This window comes from Heloderma suspectum, chromosome 17 (genome assembly GCF_057233095.1).
Source record: "Heloderma suspectum isolate Gila_16-S chromosome 17, 16-S_ref, whole genome shotgun sequence".
Lineage (NCBI taxonomy): Eukaryota > Metazoa > Chordata > Lepidosauria > Squamata > Helodermatidae > Heloderma > Heloderma suspectum.
In genome coordinates this window covers 18,476,977-18,491,723 of record NC_139474.1, presented here as the reverse complement: position 1 = coordinate 18,491,723, position 14,747 = coordinate 18,476,977, and the positions used below count along the sequence as shown (strand labels likewise).

Below are 14,747 nucleotides of genomic sequence, written 5' to 3'. Positions count from 1 at the left end.
CCCTCCCCCCCCCTTACAGTCTGAAATGGTACAGCCCAGACACAGGAGGGGTGGTTCTTTCTTCTTCTCTTCCCTCCCCCCCCATCATCTGCTGTTTGTGAGAATTCACGTCAGAGGTGATGAGTCAGGCCGGGGTGGGGGGAGTGGAAAGAGGAGGGGGGGTGAAAAGCTCCCTCATTAAGTCACTCCCTCTTGCGCACATGCAAAGTGCCCTCCTGCTCTTAGCAGGGAGCGAGCGCCCCACCTCTGCCTGATGGACAGCTGCTCTGCCCCCCCCTTCTGCAAACTGCAGCCCCCCCCTGCCCGAGCGAGGCTGAGTGAAAAAGTGCAGCCCTGCGTGCCCCCCCGCCCCCCGCTCTCTCGCTCCGCAGTCGATTGCTAAGGCCTCCATTCACGGGACTGGCAAAAATGGGCAGCTCTCCGGTTCTGTGGAGCTGATAATTTGATCCCCTCGAGCAACGTCATTTTCCCTAACCCTCCAAGCCCCGCTTCCTTCCCCCCCCTTTTTTTCTTAAATTTCCCCCCTTCTTTTTCTTTTCCCCCTTCCCCTCCTGGAACAAGGGAGAGGAGGATCAGAGACCCCCCCAAGAAGGATCAGAGGGGACCAGACACCAAAGCAAAAGAGAGAGAAAACATACGAGTATTTTTTACTTCCTCCTGTTCTCTCCTCCCTTCCAAACGTGAGTGTAACAAACTGGATTCCCCCCCCTTTTTTTTTCCGCTCTCTTCCTCCCTTGTAACAAGTTTTTTTCTCCTTTCTTTCCTTCCTTCCTTCTGTAACCCTTTGAGGATCCGGACAAATTGGCAGCGGATGGAGGTTTCACCCATTCGCAACTTTGTCTCTTTCTCATGAAATTGGCTAGATTGGTTAATTTCACTTGATTCCCAACCAGGCAAGTTTCTTTTGAGTCCTTGCGGTGAGAAACTGGGATGGGATGGGATGGGATGGGATGGGGGGGGGGTCTCTTTTTCTCCCCCCCCCCCATTCACGAAAGCAGAAATTGAAATGCATCGGGGTCTATTTGTTTTTACGGGTGGAGAAATGCAATATAATCGCACCCTCCTGAGCCTTTTTACGTGTTTGTTTACTTCCCCCCTCGGGAAGTAATGCTGCCGGCGTTTGCACCGCCCGGCTCCCGATCCGCTGCGTGGTGTGTTTACTCGGGAGTAAGCCCCCCCCCCCCGGCTTTCCCTAAGTAACCGGACGCTTTTCGGGCTTGGCCGCTGCGCACGGAGCAATCCTTTGCACGTCTACTCGGACGCAAGCCCCGCTGTTTGAACTGTGCTTACTTCCAAGTAAAGGTGCATGGGATTGGAGCTTTTTTTGGCCTCTTCGCGCGCTTCTGCTGCGATCGCTGGCTGAAACTGTTACTTTGCAATGGGGTGTGTTCCTTGCGCTGTGGCTCATATACCTGCTCGGAATGACTAAGTTTGACACGGGGGTTGCTGTGTTTTTCTTTGCTTTTTCTTTTGCGTCCTCGGCCACATTTTTTTCCCCCTCCGTCTCTCTCTCTCCTCCTTCCACTTCGTAACATTTCACAAGAATCTGATTCATTGCTAAAAAGAAGAACTGGAGGTAACGCTGTCTCTCTCTGTCCCCTCTTTGGATAAGTAAGCTTGTGTTTTTTTTTAGTATATAGCGTCAGTGGTTTCTCAAAAATAATTCCAAATAATTATAAAGCTGGAAGGAACTTCTCAAATCTCCATCTGTAGCAGATTCTCCCCCCTCCCCCGCCCTTCCTGCTTTATTTTTCTTCCTTTTCTTAAAAAAAAAAAAAAGTTTTATTTTTTATATGAAAAAGACTGGGGTGGACAGAACGAAGGTATTCTTGGGAGGAGCAAAATATGTATTTTAAATGTCGGGTTTGGAGAAGGAGAGAATCGGTCTGGATTGTTCTTGGCTTATTTTCTCCTGTCCTCTTCGGGCTGTGAGGTGTGGCAAGAGACTTTCGTTCTGCCAGGGATGGGCAGAAAACGTGGGATCTGGATCTCCTGTTCTGGGCGGGTCTCAGTCGCTCGGCAAGGTTTTCGGACTCATGGCAGCAACCTAATAATTCCCCCACCCCATAACTCATACTGCTCAAATGAAGAATCCTGGGGGTGGGGGGGTTCTGGAGCGGACCTTTGTGCGTGCTGCATCCAACCCTAGCACTTAGAAACAAAATTCCTGGGGTCAGAATTCTTGACTTCTAAGTGTATACGCCGTTTTGCACCAGGCAATAAGGTTCTCTAGTAGAATAAGAATAATTAACAATAATGCTCTGAAAGCAGAGCCTACAAGCCTCAAGTCCGCTCCTGCCTGTTCTTGGGCCTTTTGCTTTGAGAAGTGTGTGGGCAAAATAGGGATAGGGGCAATGCCTGGTGTGAAGAACCATTTTAAATCTCAGACACTATCGCCAGGGAGCTTTTTCGCTTGTCGCCTGGTTTATGGGGGGTCCTTGCGGCAAGGACAGAGAGGTGTGTGTTTAGCATTGTTATCCGAGATGGTGCGATATCTCTGTCTTCGATCAGTGCCTCAGAGCTGTGTGTGATGGGTCAGGGTGGTTTCTCTGGTCTTTTGCAGGGTGTGCAGTGCAGCCCTGTGGGATATTCAACAGCTCAGGAAATGCGCGTGTGTCTTTTAGAATGTGCTTTTTCTCTCTCTCTCCCTTTCTGCTAGATCCAGGAAGTGCCATTCTCCTTTTGCGGCCTACACCAGGGCTTCGCCGACCCACTTTTATAACTTTAGCGCACCTTTTGGGGACAGAGTCCCATCGGGCTGGGGGAAAAGAGCTTCGTTTCCGATCAAATCGCCCATATATCTCTGCACATCCTGCCTGCCTCCTCTCCCTGTGAAAGCAAAATGATGTGTCCATGTCTGTTCCAACTCCCTTCATCAAGGCCTACCTTTTGGTTTTGGGAGGGAGACAGGAGGGGCGAAAGATGCGCTTGGTTAAAACAACCCCCCACCCCACCCCACCCCAAGCAGAGCCTTTGGGGGCAGCCCAGAATAACGGCGACCGCATATGTTTTTTAAACTAGAGGCGAAGCTGTCTTGTAGAAATAGAATCGTGATTGTTCTCTGTGTGACTGCTCAATTACAGTTGCTCTGGAAATGAAAGCATCGCTGTGTAGGGTAAAAGAAAAAGAAAAGAAGCTATGATGATCATAAGGACTAGTGTGTTGTGTTCTGTTTTAATCATGAAAAATGTAAAATTGAGCCAGATCTGCAGGAACAGAGTGGATGATTGACAATGGCCCTAATGTTAGGTTTGGGTTTCTTCCCTTCTCCTTACCCCACCTCCCCCCCCCCAACGGATTCAGGTTTAAAAGGAAGCAGGTTTCCTCTTTTTAAGTTGGTGTCTTCTTGCTGGGGCGGGGGGGGGGGTTTGGCTGTGGAGGTCAAAACGCCCCAGCCCAGCCCTGGTCCCAGTTTCTCCTTCCTGATGGCAGTTAGCCCCACAGCCCTACCTCCTTGAAGCACCCTAATCGTGTGGGGTTTTTTTACAAAAAATTATGATTTCACAGTTGGCAAGGCTGAGCGAAAGCTCTGCAAATCCGGTGGAAAGTTTTCCATTTTACCTGTTGCCCATGTCAAAGTCCTGAGCCGAGCGGGGGGGGGGGGGCTGTCGTTGATGAGGCTGGCTTGGCTACCCAGACTCCTGGCAGGAACTGACATGACGGGAGGTTTGTGATGGGGGTGGGACAGATAGCTGGGCCTGCTGCAACCCAGAGCCCCCCCCCCCAACTGACCTTATTTGCATCCTCCGAGGCTGGCCGTGATGAGAGCAACCCAGAGCCAGACACCCCCCCCCAACTGACCTTATTTGCATCCTCCGAGGCTGGCCTGATGACAGCAAGATGGATGCCTCAGGCAAAGCTGAGAGGAGCGAACCTCAAGGCAAGAAAGGACAAGCAGCCTCTCTTTCTTTCCTTAGCTTTTCTGCGGTGGTTTTCATGGGGAATTGTTTTCTCATCACAGCTGTGGTGGTTTGTCCTCCCTACGCCCCTGTGAGGCAGCCTTCTCCAAGCTGGCGGCCTCCAGATGAGTCGGACTGCAGGTCCCATCATTCCCAGCTGGCTGGGAATGATGGGACTTGCGGTCCGACACATCTGGAGGCCGCCAGCTTGGAGAAGGCTGAGCTGAGGTGAACCACTGTTGTCCCCAGTTCCCAAATTGGTGGCGGGAGGGGGTGTTACGTGCACACAGAACCATGGTATCGAATCCTGCTTGCAGGAGAATGAGGGAGTCGAGTTGTCAGGAGGCAGAGCAGTGTCACTGCCAGATCAGGCCTTACTTTAGTATCCTGTTTCTGACAGGGGTCAGCCAGATTCCTCTGGCAAGGCCACCAGCAGGACCTGGAGGTGAGAGATTCCCCTCCCCAAACACACACACACTGTTGATCCCCTGCAGCTGGTTTCCCCAGGTAGATTGCCTCTGAATGTGGAGGTCCCATACAGCCACCATGGTAGACCCTCCATGAATTAAAGCCATGCCTTTTGCTGCTTCTCCTGGCAGCAAATTCCATCATTTACTTTGAAGTTCATACTGGTTTTTTTTTAATGCTTTGCTGATAGAAAGTGAGCACAGCAGGGAGAAAAATCCTCACCCAGCTCTCTAACTGCTGGCATATCTTTTCCTTGCAGAGAGCTTTTAAAACCAACCAAACACGATAAGCTTAAAAGAAGAAGAAGAAGAAAAAGCAATATGTTCCCACTACCATCTGAAGTGGTACAATCCATTCTTCCTCCTCAGGGCTGTGCCACCTCAAATGTGAGAGCTCCAGTGTAGACAGAGAGATTAACTTCCCAAGGGCCTAAAGTGAGCCTGTGTCAGAGGTGGGATTTGAGTTCCAGTTCTCCAGAAATGGTTGAGTTGGCAGCTTTGGGGCAAACTGGAAACTGACTAGGCTTTGATATGAATCAGACGCTTTTAAAGAAGGTCTGTATATCATCCATAGATCTCTGTGTATTCTCCCCTCTTGTTTTCTGCTACTTAATCCCTCCCATTTCATTTTTAAAGGGGTGCCCTCCATCCCAGAGGCAAAAGCAAGGGGCACGCACCCCACAAGTCCCTCAGAGTAGATGTTCTATAGCAAGGCATTGGAGGTTTGAAGGAAAGCAAGCTGCTTGGGGGTGGGGGGGACATCCTCATTAGCCTATGAGATCTGGAAGAACCTCTTCTCCCTTCCCCTGTGCTCAGTCCCCCCCCCCTTGCTTCATCTCCACCCACTCCAAAGTTCCCTGGGTTGGCTACCCACCTGGGGGGCTACAACCTGGCTGCCTTTCAGGCCACACCTGAGTTTCAAACCTCTGTTCTGAGGCCCAGACCTCCTACCGACACACACGTGCCAGCTCTCTGGAAGCGTGGACCGTAAAATGGTATGTCTTGATCAGAGTCAACCTGCGTTATCAACCCCCCCCCCCAAGAAGAATATGCCCAGTGGCAAAAATGATCAATGTCTTTGAGGGTGCAGCGTTTTTCTTTGTACTCCAAGTCAAAGCGCATAACTCGTATTATTATTTTAACTCGTATTATTATTTATTTATTATTAAATAATTATTATTATTAATAACTCATATTATTATTTAACTCATATTATTATTATTTTAACTCGTATTATTATTATTTTAACTCGTCTTATTTTAATTCGCATTATTATTTAACTCGTATTATTATTTATTTATTATTATTTAACTCGTATTGTTATTTTATTATTATTTTTCTTCGGCACCAACCCCGTTGTCAAAGGCACTGCTATATTATGAAAATCACGAACCCTGGGCTGGAACCTCATCACCCTGTTTAATAATCCGGCCCTATATTAATTCTGCTTTGAAAGTCAGACAAGGGGCTTTGAATTCAAACCCCCAAATTGTGCGTAGTTCAAGGTAAAATAAGACGAAATGGTTTGGTATTAGGTTTTAAATATTAAATTTTAAGGGTTGTTGAATTTCTGGAGGTAACTGGTGGTGGTTTAATTTAAATAAGTTTTAGCTGTTCATTGTTTTGCAAATAACTGGTTGTCAATGCAATAAAATTGAATTGAATAATCCGGCCCTGGCCCAAATGGCCTCCATCTCTGTTGACAGAAGAAACTACCAGATCAAGTGGAGGGCCGAGTATAGATATTCCCAACTCTTCCACAACCGTTCTGTGGACCTCCTAAATGGAAGCTGTGGACCACCAGTGTTCTGCAGGCCAGGCAAGCACTCAGGCACCTTATCTGGTTGCCTCTAGGCTGTGTCCTAAAAACCGGGAGCCCCAAAATAGTGTGGCATAGTGGCTAAGACATAGGTGAGAACACTTAGGTCCTTCCAGTGCCCTGCACTGGACTACAACTCCCCTCACCCCCAGCCAGCATGGTAGGGGATGATGGAGGTTGTAGTCCAAAACACCTGGATGGCGCTGGGTTGCCCATCTCTGCACCAGGAGGTCCTCTGTGTGATTCTTGCCTCTGCTGCAAACTGGTAATGCGGTTTTTCATGTTCTTAACCGTGAAGTTCTGTGGGGTTGGGCCAGCTCCTTCCACTTTTCTTCCAGCTGTTGCTGCTTTCTTGAGCTGGGAAAGGCAGTCGCAGGCTTTCCAGATCCCCGACTCCTTGTCAATGGTTAATTCTCTGTGGCAAGCAGTCGAAGTACTCTGTTTATCAGCAACTGACTTTAGCTGCAAAGGGACTGTGTGTGTGTGTGTGTGTGTGTGTGTGTTTCAAGGTTTACTGAAATGCCTCTCCTAAGGTTTATTTACTGGCTTTAAGATAAAATATGCAGGTATTTTTGGCACTGACCCTTTTGCCTTCATCCCTGCCCATCATGGGAATGTAGCCCCTGAGAGCTTCTCTGAAACTGAATTCGAAATCCCTGTCTTACGACACGGACAAATCAAGCAAAACAAAAAACCCACCTAGCTCCCTGCCCCCAGGACCTTACAATCAAACCTTTTGTCGCATGGGAAAATAAATGTAGAGTTACACACAAACTGAGGTTGGGGGTGAAGGCCTAACATAGCCCCTTCCCCTGCCTGACACCGTCCAAGTAATTTGGGGTTGCAAGTCCCATCAGCCCCAGGCCAGTGTGGCTAATGCGTGGGATGGCGGGAGTTGTAATCCCAAAAGTTGTCATCTGTTGGTAGGGGTCTCATTTTTCTCAAGGGTTTCCTGGGGAAAGGCGGCTCTCGAGGAGGGATTCTGAGCAGGTTGCACCAGAGATGTTCCGCTGCGGAGTGCTGGATGCTAGCATTAAATAACAGAAAGCCTATTTTCATTGCCTCCTGCTCCATGAACTTCCCAGGGGCATCTGGCTGGCTGCTGTCCGAGTTCAAATCCTGGGCTGGAGGGACCTTTGATCTGAGCCAAGCAGGCCACTTGTAATGCTCTTCATGGAGGCTGCCAGCCACTGCCTCCCACTTCGGATCTTGAGTGTGGGCGGGCAGTTGCCAAAGAAGCGAGCTTCAAAGCAGGCCGTATAGATTTTTCCCACCCCGTAGGCACTCCTTTGTCGCTCGAAAGCTCCGGATCCTAGTGGCAGGGGGCCATTGGCCAGGCAGTTTCTCTCCCTGCCCCCAGTTCCAGATAATGTACCCTCCTGAACATTGCCCATCACGCAGGTGGCGCTGAGCAGATGTCGCAAGCATGGCTTTGGGAGCGTTCCCCAACCTGGGACCCCCCGGGTGTGTTTGGACCGCAATTCCAAACACACCTGGAGAGCGGAAGGCCGGGTTTAGGGCATAAGAACCCCGGAAAAGTTCTTTTGGATCAGACCACGGCTCTATCTAGTCCAGCATTCTGTGCCCACAGGTGCTGACCCACTGCCCCAGCGGGAACCCCAGCAGCAGGACAGGAGTGCAATAGCACCCTCTCGCCCATGTATACTGTCTCTGGTCCTGGCAGTCGCATGCAGCCATCATGAGTCGTCGCTCTCGATAGCCTTCTTCTCGGCAAATTTCTCTAATCCCCTTTTAAAGTTCGCAGCCCTCATGACATCTTGTGGCAGTGAATCCCGCACGTCCCTTATGTGCTGTGTAGGGAGATGTACTTTTTCGGGGAAGGGGTCTGTCCTGAAGCTCCCACCACCCTTGAGCTTCATTGGCTGACCTTGAGTTCTAGAGTCAGAAAAGGGGAAGAAAAATGTCTCTCTTTCTCTGCACTGTGCGTGCTTTTGTAAGCCTCAATCAATTCCTCCCCACCCCTAACTTCTCTGTGGTTGGCGGCCGAATGACCTCTGTCTTTGGATCTGGGAGCGTGAATGGTGTTAAGAGTCAAAGCGTTGAAAATGGCTCCACTTTCACACCAGCCTTGTATCTGAGTGCTTGCTGGTCGCCTATGGTCACCGGGAATACCATGCAAGCGAGTGAGCATGCTGGTGGAGGAGGGATGGGGGATCCGAGGCACAGATCTTGCTGAGTCGTGTGTGACCCGGACCTTCAGGTTTGGAACGGTAACTGCCTAGCCATGCGCTGAAGCAAATGGTTAAAAAACAGGCTGCTGGGGGCTGGAAACTGCTTGCCCTCCCTAGAGGCTGTCCATTCTGCCTCTGGGTGAGTCTCCGGCCTGGAATAAGGCTAATCTGTGGGTGGGCAGAAGGTAGCTCAGGATCTGCTGGTGGATCTCGGGTGATTTGAAGTAGATAGCTAAGGATTTCTGGCTCTCAATTGTTTAACAAGAGCAGCAGCAAAATTACCTATAGAATTATAGGCTCATAGAATAGTAAGGTTGGAAGGCGCCTACAAGGCCACTGAGTCCAACCCCCTGCTCAATGCAGGAATCCAAATCAGAGCATCCCTGACAAATGGCTGTCCAGCCTCGTCTTGAAGGCCTCCAGTGCGGGAGAGCCCACCACCTCCCCAGGTAATTGGTTCCATTGTCGTATTGCTCTGACACTCAGGAAGTTTCTCCTGATGTTCAGCCGGAATCCGGCTTCCTGTCACTTGAGCCCATTATTCCGTGTCCTGCACTCTGGGATGATTGAGAAGAGATGGCCTTTCCTGGCCTTTCTCCCTGTGACAACCTTTCAAGGACTTGAAGAGCGCTATCCTATCTCTCCCCAGTCTTCTCTTCTCAAGGCTAAACATGCCCAGTTCTTTCCATCTCTCCTCATCGGGCTTTGTTTCCAGTCCCCTGATAATCTCTGTTGCCCTCCTCTGAACCCGCTCCAGCTTATCTGCATCCTTCTTAAAGTGTGGTGCCCAGAACTGGACACAGTACTCCAGATGAGGCCTAACCAGTGCTGAGTAGAGGGGAACAGGTACTTCACATGATTTGGCAGCAATGCTTCTCTTCATGCAGGCCAAAAGAGCATTGGCCTTTTTTGCAGCCACATCACATTGTTGGCTCATATTCAGCTTGTGATCGACAACAATTCCAAGATCCTTCTCGCTTGTAGTGTTGTTGAGCCACATATCCCCCATCTTGTAACTGTGCATTGGATTTCTTTTTCCTAGGTGCATTTATCCCTATTAAATGTCATTCTGTTGTTTTCTGCCCAGCGCTCCAGCCTATCAAGATCACTTTGAATTTATATTCCTGAAATGAAGACCACTGTTGTGGGGGTGACGCGGAGCTTTGCAAATAGGCCCTGAAGAGATTAGGACACAAATCTGCCTATGCTAATTTATATCTGTATATGCAAATTTACAAAGAAATAATTTGCTCAGACGTTTTTACATTTCACAGAGGCAAAGCCAGCCAGTTAATTTCTGCTCCAAATCATTTCAGGTAGAATAGATTCTTCAATGAATTTGCACCCTGACCCAGATCATCCCAAACCAATGGGGAAAGTTGTTTTTTCTCTAAGCTTAATTGCCACACAGTGGAAGGTGGGGGGTTTTCTGGCAGGAGGGGGTGTTGCAGCATATGGGAAAGCGAGAGTTAACCCTTCCCTGCAATCCCCCTTGAAAAGTTCAGTTCTGGCCCTCAAAACAACTTCCTGGGCTCAAAGGGCTTTAATTCTGCATGGATGTCTTTTGCTCTAGGCTCCAAGGGGCCGACCTTCATTTTAGAAAACGAAAATCCCACAAACCCAACTTGTGCCCGCCCCTGGTGCCAACTGGCTTCTGATGGATGTGAGTGGCTAATCCTACATGAGGATGCAGTTGGTTCATTCAGTTGTTCCCAGTGTTGTGACACGTCCGAATTAACCCACAACAGAAGAGGGTGGCCGTTGGGTCTCTGTGTGACTCACTGTTCTGGCTGTACCTCTGCCTAATTTGGAAGGCGTGGCAAGAATGGTGACTCACATGGCGCATCCCTCACAGGAAGAGTGTTGTTCTTTTCAAGTCACACTCTACAATGTGACGTTCTTGGGTGCTGTGACTGGAGGCTGTTCCCCATTCTCAGTCTGCAGAAAACAATGCCTGAAATTTGGGCTTCAGGTATCCCAGGATCACCTTGAACTCTCATTTACAGCTTTGTGTTCATGGGCGCACTCTACTCTCCCCAGAGGTAAACGAGCCGATTTCTGGCAGCTTTTGGAGAGGCTCCGTCTTGCTATCTGTGAAGGCCTGGACTTCTTACAGGTCCTCACCTCAACCTTCTCTTGGTGGCTGGGTGATTAAATAATGGAGAAGGGTGGAACGTGGCAATGCTAGAACAGCTAGATAGGTCTTATCGAAAGCTTCAGAAGTGAGCTGTCTTGGGTGTGTTTCTAGCTTGGTCATCTATGCTTGTAGGTGTTACATCTTAATGACCCGCTTGTGCCGCCTTTATTTTGACAGTGGGGCTGTGCAGCGCTCTGTGGAGAAAGGGTGAGTACCCATGGGGGGGGCCACAAAGATGGCTGAAGGCCCGTGTGGCACTGATGATTCACTATTTATTCCTCTTAATAATAATAAAAAAAAAGTTGTCTTGTGCAGTCCGGCATTGCTTCTCCAAAGGAAATGGGCACTCTTGCATTTGGCGTTAAGTGACGGGCAGGGAAAGTATTTAGGGTAGGCTGCAAAGCTGGATAAGTGTTTTCTCCCCAACTCACATCCTGTGTCCTGCGATGCAGAAGATGTTTTTCACCAGCTTAAATGTGCTTCTTAAAAAATTAAATTGACTTTGCTCAGCAACAACTGCATATCTAAATACATATTGCAGAGATTTGCTGCATATCTCGTTTCTTCCACGGAGGTAATTAACCGCAAGCATCTTTTGAGAACAACCATTACAGTTTTCTGATATTTTGTAGTATCCTCCACTTGTGGGCTTCTCGGCCCTCACTCTCCATCCTTCCTGCTCCAAAGCCCTGGAGACAAAAGGAAATGGGGAATTACCTTTTGCCCAGGAAAGAACCCTTTGTCCGTGCAGCCAGGGATTGCTCCAGATATTGTAGAGCTGGAAAAAAGGCAGAAAAGGGGCAACTAAAATGGTCAAGGGGCTGGAATATCTCCCTTATGAGGGAAGGTGACAACAGCTGGGATTGTTTAGCCTGGAAAAACAGCGAGTGAGGGGAGGCATGATGGAGGTGTACAGAATTTTGCCTGGTGTGGAGAATGTGGTGAGGGAGACATCTTTCTCCCTCTCTCATAATACTAGAATCCAGTGGGGTCATCCCATGAAGCTGATGCGGGGGGAGAGATTCAGGGCAGATAAAAGGAAGTCCTTCTTCCCACGGCACAGAGTTAAGTGGTGGAATTCACTGCCACAGGACATAGTGATGGCCACCAATTTGGGTGGCTTTAAAAGGGAGTTAGACAAATCCCTGGAGGAGAAGGCTACCAGCGGCTACTAGTCCTGATGGCTACATGCTCCCTCCAGTTTCAGAGGCAGCATGCCCGTGTACACCAGTTGCTGGGGAACATGGGCAGGAGAGTGCTGTTGCACATGTGTCCTGCTTGTGGGTTTCCTGTTGGCCACTGTGTGAACAGAAGGCTGCACTACATAGACCCTTGGTCTGATCCAGCAGGGCTCCTCTAATGCTCTTATCATCTCATGCCTGCTGCAGCCTTTGTCTAACCTGGCAGCCCTCCAGATGTTTTGGACTACAACTCCAATCATCCCCAGGCATGCTGGCTGGGGCTGGTGGGGGTCCAGCGAGTTGGGGGAGAGCCCTGAGTTGGGGGAGGCCTGTTCTCTGGGCTGCTGAGCGCAGGGTGGTCCATCCCATCCCATCCCATCCCATCCCATCCCATCCCATCCCATCCTGCTCGAGCCTCTTAGCTGGAGGTTCTGGGATGCTCACCTGGGACCTTCCGCTTGCGAAGGAAGTGTTCTGACACCGCTATTAATGTGCTCCATCCATGGCGCCGGTCTCTGCGGCACAGACACTCCTTTCCCACTGGTCTCGAGGCTTGCTCACACCTTTTGCCGGCCAACCCAGGCCTGCCCCTCCCGACAGCCAGCTCAGCCCCCATTCTGGCTGTGCCTGTTGGAGGCCTGCACTGGCCACATTCACACATGACATTTCCAGCTTTGCCTTCCAGCTCCCAGCTTCTGTCTTTCGATGCACATCGGGAACGGGACATACGGGGCCACCCACAGTTTGCAGGTTTTCATCCTGCTTTGGGGAGGGGAAGCTGTTTGACCCCAGGGCAGCGGGATGCAAGAAGGACTCTGCATCATGAGGCGAAGCTGGGCCTCCTTTGCAGGGGTGGCCGGAAGGTAGATCTCCAGATGGTTTGGACTTCCGAAGCCCCTGCCATCACGGCCAAGGGTTGAAAGCCCAAAGGTCTGGAGACCCCCTTTCTGCCCAGCCCTGTTCGATTGTATCGCCTGCGACACGCTCAAACGATGGTCGCTCTCTCCCGCCTCGAACGCTAGAAAAGACAGGAAGGGGGAGGACAGCCAGACCATGCCAGCGAGAGATGGCCGTCTCCCCCTTCCACACATAACCCTCTTAGAGAGAGCTCCGAATTCTCGCTACTCGGAACTGGCATCCCACCAGCCAGCTGTGAACTACCCCATTTTCCTTCTCCGACACTTTATCAGCTCCCCTCTGGCTCCTTCCCGACTGTGTTCAGACAGACCACTATTCCCCCTCTCCCCCCCAAAAAACTCTCCCCTGATCCATCCCCTCTAACTTACATCCACCCTGTCACCTTCCTTCTTTGCCTCCGAAGAGACCCCCACTTGCGCTCTCGCCGTTCTCTCCCCGCCACCCCTCCTGAGCCCACCCTGTCCTGCTACTGTCTGCCTCGTGCCCTCTCCAAAATGGCTGGGGATCGCCTCATGGTCCGCTCCAAAGGTCCTGGATGTGCCCTTCAACTCGTGCTTGCCTTCGATGCCGGTTAATCATTGTCTCCGTGGTTCTCTTCTCTGCTGGTCCTGCCTGCCTGCCTGCCTGCCTGCCAGTGTTTCTATACGTCAACCATCCCACCACAACCTGGCAATCGTGGTTCTCTTCTCTGCTGGTCCAGCAGCATCTGAAAAACCACCAAAGCTGGGGAAGCTTTTCCTCTGCCTTCTTTCTCTTCGTTGGGGGGTCCCCTGGGGGATCTGTTCTTGGCCCTCTGCTCGTCCCTCTCTGTGTCTTGCTCCTCACGCCCCATAGCTTACGCCCCATAGCGTTCAGCTTTGCCTTCATGCTTGCAGTGCCCACCTCTCCTCTTCCCTCAAACCTCCGTCCAGTTCTGCAGCTCCGGTTACCTTTCCGCTGCTTGTGCGTGGGTGCCCTGTTGTCAACTCAAAGTCGCTGTGTCCAAGATGGAACGTGTTCCTCTCCCTCCTTCCAGCCTTTCTCTCCTCAGGCCCTGTTCATGAGGCATGGAATCTTGATTCCCTCTTTTGGAACTCCTGCTACTTCCCCGCCCTCTCCATATTCAGTCCATCTCCCATCCACTGGGCTTTTCCCTCCGTGAAAACTTTGGTCAAGTCCACCTTGACGCTTGCAGGCCTCTCTTCTCCGGCCCTTTTGTTGCGCCTCAGCCCTCTCTTGAGTACTCTCCTGCCCAAATCGTTCCCCTCTCTTGTCCCTCAGGCCGCACGATTTACTCCTCGAGCCTCTCACCCAATCCGACAGGGTCCATACGTTATTTTCTAACAATTTACCATTCAACCCTCCCCAACCGCCACCGCCACCGTTCACAGCCCTAAGGGATCTGGTAATTCTTGTCCAAGATGCAAGTGGGCCACTTGCAGGCCAAAAGATTTTTTGAAAACCGCAAGAGCAGAAGGCAGTTATGGGTCCCAAAACAGAAGAGAACATATTCTCCGGTGCCTGAAAATGCTTCCATTACGCTTCCAGTCGTTTCAGAAAGGACTTTCCTCCCTCAGGGGCTGGAATTACAATATCATTGCAAAACATTATTTCTGGTTTAAAACACACCTAAAATCTGGGAATGTGCCGGAGAAGTGACAACAAATGCTGTACTAAAATGCATCCACAGTTGACAACATGTATAAGACATAACCCCCCCCCCTTGGGGTTATATTAGATAAAAGTTCTAAATTATTGCCTTTACCTACTTGATTTGTTAAAACCACACCCTCATGTTGAAATAAAAATGCTTCCCTTTCACAAGACTGCTTTTGTACACATCTAAGGGGAAATCTGATAAGTAGACTCCCTTGGCTGATAAAACCAGTCTTCCCATTAACACCGAACCTTTACGGCCGTATTAGCACCTCCCTCTCCAGAAGTTTTGGCCTACAACTCCCATCAACCCTAGCCAGCATAGCCAATGTGAGGGCTGGTGGGAGTTGTAAGCCAGAACATCTAGAGAGGGACTTCAGTTGCCTGCTCTTGGACCAGAAGCAAACTCCTTGATCTTCCCTTCGAAGACATCCGCGGCTTTTGCTCCCCGGTTCCACCACGTAAAGATTTGCTCCCTTTGAAGGATTCCACCCATTCT

General features: G+C 50.2%; 1 protein-coding gene across 5 annotated transcripts in view; it reads left to right on the top strand.

Moving 5' to 3' along the window:
• Window positions 1-430: 430 nt before the first annotated feature.
• The window catches only part of CERS2 (ceramide synthase 2), a 50,495-nt gene continuing 36,178 nt past the window's right edge, over window positions 431-14,747 (top strand). Inside the window, exon 1 of one of the 5 annotated variants that reach the window (XM_084823425.1) lies at window positions 431-680. Coding sequence is in view for 1 of the 5 variants with exons in the window: in XM_084823424.1 (XP_084679550.1) it covers window positions 10,660-10,721 (62 nt within the window). In the remaining 4 variants the exon portion in view is untranslated. Of the gene's footprint in view, window positions 681-763; window positions 894-1,525; window positions 1,612-10,585; window positions 10,722-14,747 lie in introns of those variants that run through there. The other 4 variants (XM_084823427.1, XM_084823429.1, XM_084823428.1 and 1 more) reach the window with 4 other exon arrangements.